The sequence below is a fragment of the Sinocyclocheilus grahami genome, unplaced genomic scaffold (genome assembly GCF_001515645.1).
Source record: "Sinocyclocheilus grahami isolate Dianchi unplaced genomic scaffold, SAMN03320097.WGS_v1.1 scaffold66.1, whole genome shotgun sequence".
NCBI classification, from domain to species: domain Eukaryota; kingdom Metazoa; phylum Chordata; class Actinopteri; order Cypriniformes; family Cyprinidae; genus Sinocyclocheilus; species Sinocyclocheilus grahami.
The window spans coordinates 910,219-917,680 of record NW_015505245.1 but is presented as its reverse complement, the minus strand read 5'-3'; the positions used below and the strand labels follow the sequence as shown (position 1 = coordinate 917,680).

Below are 7,462 nucleotides of genomic sequence, written 5' to 3'. Positions count from 1 at the left end.
GATAGAGAATTACATATATGATATATATATATATATATATATATATATATATATATATATATATATATAAAAATTGTAATTAATTTAAATCTCTATTCTAATTCTATTCTTTCAAAAAACGTGTCTCTTTTAGACTTACACTATTCATTTACTGCTTGTTTTCTTTTTAAAAAAACACTATATTTTCTAATCTTTTTGTATTCTATCTATTTGTTTTCTTTTTATTTATTATACAATTAACAAAAGCAAAAAAGGCCTCTAACACTAGCTTGCTCTATTCTTTTTCTATTCTATCGGTTTTATTTTTATATATTATATAATAAAAAAAATGCTATAAACCTTGCTATGTGTACTGCGTTAAGCTAACTGAGACTTGTTATAGCACTTGCATATCATTGCCCTCTTGTTGATTTTGATTGCTTCCATTGTCCTCATTAGTAAGTCGCTTTAGATAAAAGCGTCTGCTAAATGACTAATATATATATATATACATATATGCGCGTGAGACCCTGGAGCACAAAACCAGTCATAAGTAGCACAGGTATATTTGTAGTAATAGCCAACAATACATTGAATGGTTCAAAATATTGAATTTTCTTTTATGCCAAATATCATTCGAATATTAAGTAAAGATCATGTTCCATGAAGATATTTTGTACATTTCCTAGCGTAAATAAATCAAAACTTAATTTTTAAATAGTAATATGTATTGCTAAGAACGTCATTTGGACAACTTTAAAGGCGATTTTTCTCAATATTTAGATTTTTTTGCACCCTCAGATTCCAGATATTCAAATAGCTGTATCTCAGCCAAATATTATCCTATCCTAACAAACCATACATCAATGGTTTATTTTTTTATTAATGGTTTATTTATCAATGGTGAATTACTTATTCAGCTTTCAGATGATGTATAAATCTCAGGTACAAATAAAATTACCCTTATGACTGGTTTTGTGGTCCAGGGTCACATATATAATGTGCCGAGAATCAAAATTGAGCAGTGAAATATTAAATCGGAAGTTTGCGTTTATTCAGCTCTCGGGACACACACAGCCTACTTCCTTCACCATATGTTTGGACTGGAAAGTAAACAAACAATGCAAATATCACGCTGGTTAACTTAAAAAAAAAAGTTGTCTTATATTTCCCAAAACAAATACAGCGCTACATGACAGCCCAGCTTTACCTTTTTATCCGGAGAATGCACTGCGGAGACGCCTTCTCGTTGTCCCAGTCGGTGCTCAGCGTGGGATCCCAGGAGGTGGCGTGAATTTGGGACAGGAGGCCCGCTCCGGCCGGGACCCCCGACACGATACCGGTCGGCAGAGACGGAGGAACGGCCATCACGGGGACTGAGGGCACGACCAGGCCTGTGTCTGCCGGAGGCGGCGAGGCTGATGAGTGGCCCGGTACGGAATTACCCAAACTCGAGGACAGCTGCGCCCCGTGGCCCTGCACAGACCCGTTGGCCTCCTCCCCAACGCTATCCGCCATCGTCGATGAACTGACCGAGCCGCTGTCAGATCAATCCGTTACCAATGCAGTTTCAGTTTCTCCTCGCTCGGAGGCAAGTGGAGGAGCAGGGCAGGAAGAGAGAAATGACTCCTACATATTCTCCCCTTTCCCCTCGTCCGACCTCAACTATACCAACCCAATGGCGAAAGCAGCGCCGATTTTAACCTATTATCTGAAGTAAAGTTAGCTGAGCTTAGAGACGCGTTTATCATTCGCATCAGTGAGTAACTGAGTCTAAACGCGCATAAACGTAGCTTCTCCTCGTCTGGCCTGGCCTGTTTATCAGCGTTGTTTCATTTGTCCTCACTTCCTCCTCGTTTAGAAGGAAATAGTGCCATCTAGCGGTGCACTCCTAGAAGGAGATTCAGGATTCAAACGATTCTTTCGGTATAACAAAACTCTAAATAATGTGTTTTTAAACTACACGTCAAACTGTCATATGAAAACAGTCCTATACAGTAACCATTACTGGTTCATTTGGAGTCAAACAGTAACTTGAGGTTCAGTGAGTCGTATTCATTCGTAAGTGTTTGATTCATTAAAAAGAACCGGGAATCGGACCATATTGGCCGCTCTATTTATTCACCGATTCATTTAAAACGAATCAGTTCATACGAGTCATTTGTCAGAGAATCGGTCTACATTAGCCGCGCTCGCTTTGATTTACACCTAGTCATTTAGCAGATGCTTTTATCCAAATAAGGGCATTAGAAGCAATCAAAATCAACAGAAGAGCAATAAAATGCAAGTGCTATGACAAGTCTCGGTTAGCCTATAGCCTAACGCAGTACACGTAGCAAGGTTTATATATATATATATAATATATATATATATATATATTTGGAAAGCTCATATGACAGGATAACTTCAATACCGAGTGCCCACAAAATATTTGGCAGGTAACCCTGGCTACCGACAACATTTCTACATTGGTTTCTCTAGGAACAAAATATGAGATGTCCTTCAAACAAAGCTTTTTATGACAAGGAGTTACTAGTTTTACAGTAGCAATTAATTACAGCAAAGCAGTGACTATGGACATTACTTAAGACTAACATACTTTTATTACACGCATAAGTGAAGCTTTAAACTAAAATTCAGTTTACACCAACCGAGACTGGTTTAAGCGGTTTGATGGAACTGAGATGAGGGGGGTAATCTGTTACGTTGCATAAGGTGTCATCTTGTAAGACCTTAAGTACTTTTTTTTCCAGAAACCATTGCAAACTCAATGATTGTCATGTATTTTTGCATTGCTAAATATTTTATTAAACTAATCTGGAACGCAGTACACGTAGCAAGGTTTATATATATATATATAATATATATATATATATATATTTGGAAAGCTCATATGACAGGATAACTTCAATACCGAGTGCCCACAAAATATTTGGCAGGTAACCCTGGCTACCGACAACATTTCTACATTGGTTTCTCTAGGAACAAAATATGAGATGTCCTTCAAACAAAGCTTTTTATGACAAGGAGTTACTAGTTTTACAGTAGCAATTAATTACAGCAAAGCAGTGACTATGGACATTACTTAAGACTAACATACTTTTATTACACGCATAAGTGAAGCTTTAAACTAAAATTCAGTTTAAACCAACCGAGACTGGTTTAAGCGGTTTGATGGAACTGAGATGAGGGGGGTAATCTGTTACGTTGCATAAGGTGTCATCTTGTAAGACCTTAAGTACTTTTTTTTCCAGAAACCATTGCAAACTCAATGATTGTCATGTATTTTTGCATTGCTAAATATTTTATTAAACTAATCTGGAGGTATTAAGGGGATACTTCACCCAAAAAAGAAAATTGTCATTGTCAGAAGTTCTATTTAAGGACATTTTTTGATAAACATTCCCCAAATCCAATATTAGTTTTAAAAACACACCAGCCTAGTCTACCTTTCCTCAACAACCTTGGATCCAAAAAGCGGAAAAACAAGAGCAACAGCAAACTGATTTCAACCATTTATTCAGATGGCCTTATGTGAAGTGAGTTCTTACATAACTTTCAGATAGAGGAAAAAAACGGTACAGGGGAACATAAAAACGGAGTTTCTTGTAGTTTTGTTGGAATGGCGGTGCCACGGCCTAAACTGCGTGTCAGAGTTACAATCTCCAGATCAAGGGAGTCGAACCGCGAGAGAAAAGACATCCAAATTACATGGCATCCAAAAAGCGGAAAAACAAGAGCAACAGCAAACTGATTTCAACCATTTATTCAGATGGCCTTATGTGAAGTGAGTTCTTACATAAAACTTTCAGATAGAGGAAAAAAACGGTACAGGGGAACATAAAAACGGAGAGTTTCTTGTAGTTTTGTTGGAATGGCGGTGCCACGGCCTAAACTGCGTGTCAGAGTTACAATCTCCAGATCAAGGGAGTCGAACCGCGAGAGAAAAGACATCCAAATTACATGGCGAACAGGATGAGGAACGCCACCATCAGACAGAACAGACCCATGGCTTCAGACAAAGCGAAGCCCAAAATGGCGTAGGAAAAGAGCTGCTGTTTCAGGGAGGGATTCCTGTAAATTGAGAAAAAGCCATTTAGGCACAAGCTACATGTATAACAAATAAACCAAGTTTAAGAGGCTGATTACCTGGCATAGCCAATAATGAGGCTGCCGAACACCGTCCCGATTCCTGCTCCTGATCCAGCCACACCCACCGTGGCAGCACCAGCACCAATGAACTTGGCCGCTGTGTCAATATCTCTAGATACAGAGCTGGTCTGGAAGCCCCGGGTTACATTAAGAAGGCTGGCTTCACTGACTGGCAACAGAGCAGCCTGAGAAGGGCAAGAAATATAAGTATGTGCAAGAGAAGCTGCAAGTCACATGGAAGGCACTTTTTTTTTACCTGTTCAGTTCTTGCTTCTGGTCTGTTGAACACCACTGAAACAGGCCGGGCCAAAACCCTGGATCCTCCACGGACCTGAGGGAGAAAAAAAAATTCAGAATGAGAACCAAATTAATGTCAATATGATATGCATTGTTTTTCTATTAACAAACCTGAACACAAAGCATGTTTCTGATACAAATATTTTATGTGAGTGAGTACAAGAACCCAATCGGTATTAATGTTATCAACTTTAACAACCTTAAAGTTGTTAAAGTTGTTAAACTTCTCTGCACTTGCAGAGAAGAAAAAAACAACAACAATGTGAGGGTATTTCTTTACTTCTCTAGCTCCTTAATCTAGCTTCTGAATAAACCTGGCATCGTTTACTATGAATATTGATGGCTTTGTGAAAAATTCCTTATGTTCCTCTATTGCAAGTCACTTTGAATGAAAGCATCTTCTAAATTCATAAACGTAAACTTAACACAAGCCTTTAAATGCATGATTATAAATGTGGTTAGAACTAATATTAATGTAGCCAATCACTTCCATGGAAGTTACTCAATACTCATAACATGCCTCTAGATAGACATGGCATTAAGGTCATTTTCTGAGACTGTCAATGGACTGACAGTATTTGAGACTGAATACATACCACAGCAGGTGAGGTGATAAACTTAGCACATGCGTACATGTTTGGAGCCTGTGGAGAAGAAAGATGTTAGACCGGTGAAAGAAAAGCACTAGTGTCATACACAGCATGGCATGAAATTTAGTGTTCTATACACAGTGATGTTTATGGAAAGCGACAAAGACAGGAGAGGTTTGTGCCATTGAGACTTAAAAGTTACAACTCACTTAGCGACCGAAGAGACTTCCAATTTAAGACCATGCCATTCGGAGAAAGCAAATGAGATATTAAATAGTTCCAGAATTTCATCAGCATCCAAACCAAAAGACTCTTTATATGCATACAGACCATCCGTTTAGATCTGCTCGGATATGTGAACATCCAACCAAAGGATGCAAGACTGCTTCAGCCCAAGAGCACATCCCCTGGAGGTCAGTGGTCAAACATGGCAGCATAGAGGTCATGGGCTGGATGTTTGACTACGGTAATACAAGTTTTTACCCACAATAAGATGTACAGATTGGAGGGATAGTTTAAGCCATCAAATCTGAGGTTATTAGACAGAGCCTGTTGAACAGTCCACATTGCGACACTAGCAGCATAAATCCAGCCATAAATTCTGTACTAAATATTTTCCTCTTATGCATGTTTTATTTAATTACATATTTGCCATTCAAAGTTACCTAGGTTGTCTATTTTGACTTATTTTCGGTCACAGTATGGATAACCTTTAGAACAGCCTGAGAATAAAGTCCATACTAGTTTCAAAATACACTATTAAGTACGAAAGGACATTAATAATCTTTCCCAAGATTACTAATCTTAAACTTTAGGTGTTGAACTTGCCTGGAAACTGCTCAGGCGGACAGGCTGTAGAGTGAAGGTCACCAATAGCTTTTACTGTTTTTTTTTATTGAAACTTAAAACGCATGTAAACCGTCTTACAACATGAAACAGACATAATTTATAGCTGCACTTCATTGTAGCATAAAAATGCATGCACTTGCATGGTTTAGGCGCAGCGCCAGATTGAGGGCCCAGCGCGAGTCAGACATTTTGCAAGCGTCACGAGCGATATGTGAATAAAACCTGCCTGCATTTAAAAAGCACTATAAATCTCGAAGCTAAGGCGCATTTGTGCTATTTACCGGTTGCTCGACGTGTTAGGGTCCTAAAATCTAATCGCAAACGGATTTATTCATTCATTCCCATGAAATGACTTTGACAAGCGGCTAGCGTAGCTTTAGCAACGCGCTTCTCTGAATGGCACTGTAGTTATCTGAGCCGGATCAACAACTTCCGCACACTTTCACAGCTTAACAAAAGCAAAGCTGCCCATTATGTATCTCTAGACGAATGTAGAGTAAACCGGACTCACCTATTAGATACAACACACAAGGCCCGGGGTTACAGGGACAAGCTTGCAGCTAACTTAGAAGCAACGAGTACTCCGTGAAAACTGTCACCTTGTCATTTATAAACTTCGGAACTACGTCCTCGTTTGTGATTGGGCAGAGGGTCACGTTTGCCTCCTCTGATTGGCTACAAGGTATGTCAACACAAACAACGTAACCAATCATGCACGTTGTCAAGAAGGCGGCCTCTCTTTGATTGGTTTAAATGATTTAAGGAAGAACGCCGGGGAAGTCATGAATCGCTTCCCGTGTCCCCTGTTTCTATTGGCTGCTTAGGGTGGAAATCACGCCTTGTAGATTTTGTAATCTTTTTTTTTTTAATTGCAGTTTTTAGAAGAAAGAACTTACAAAGGCAATAACAAATAAATTATATAAAAACAAATAAAACAATAAACGAAAACAAAAAATAAGCAATAAGAAAATCACATGTCCGTAAACAAGTACAAATAATTACAAATTATTCAAAGAGTAGATTTAAGGCTTTAAAATAATTTACAGTTTTATTTTTCGCGTTGTTATTTCTTGTTTCTTTTAACGTTTACAGGTAGTGACCTATTTTCTATTTTAAAATGAGTAAAATTATGCTTTTCATTGCCCATTTACCTTTCTGAATAAAGAATTCTCCATATATAATGAGTAAATTCACAACATACCAAATTTTGCAGTCAACAGTATACAAAAAAATAAAAAATAAAAATAAAACATCCTTTTTATTGAGTTGCAATTCAATAGTCGTACTTTGTTTAACAAAAAAAAAAAAAAACTAATAAGACCAAAATAATTTTGTAAAAAATACAATCATAAAATAAATTGCAGGATAAATACGGTGAACAATCTTAAATGATAGCTCTCTAATTTTATTTGTGATACAAAAACTTCTGGAGATCTTAAAGGGGTCCTATTTTGCTCTTTTACAAAGTCTTGATTTTGTTTTGGGGGTGTACTAGAACAGGCTCTCATACTAGTTTGCTCGAAACACATTATTTTTCACATATTTTACATTATTACAACACCTCTCTCCCCAGTCTGGCATGAACGGCTCGAATA

The 7,462-nt window shown here is 37.8% G+C and overlaps 2 protein-coding genes across 2 annotated transcripts in view; both read right to left on the bottom strand.

The window, feature by feature from the left end:
* The window catches only part of ube2z (ubiquitin-conjugating enzyme E2Z), an 8,229-nt gene extending 6,394 nt beyond the window's left edge, over positions 1-1,835 (bottom strand). Inside the window, exon 1 of the mRNA XM_016271876.1 lies at positions 1,190-1,835. Coding sequence (XP_016127362.1) covers positions 1,190-1,497 — 308 coding nt within the window. The 5' untranslated portion in view covers positions 1,498-1,835. The remainder of the gene's footprint in view (positions 1-1,189) is intronic.
* A 1,895-nt stretch (positions 1,836-3,730) lies between these two features.
* LOC107585044 (ATP synthase F(0) complex subunit C2, mitochondrial-like) lies at positions 3,731-6,481 on the bottom strand. Its single transcript, XM_016271878.1, has 5 exons — positions 6,379-6,481; positions 5,025-5,072; positions 4,388-4,462; positions 4,129-4,316; positions 3,731-4,053 (listed from the first exon to the last, which is right to left on the bottom strand). The coding sequence occupies exons 2-5, from the start codon at positions 5,061-5,063 to the stop codon at positions 3,939-3,941; spliced, it is 417 nt and encodes a 138-aa protein (XP_016127364.1). The 5' UTR covers positions 5,064-5,072; positions 6,379-6,481; the 3' UTR covers positions 3,731-3,938.
* Between the last annotated feature and the right edge of the window lie 981 nt (positions 6,482-7,462).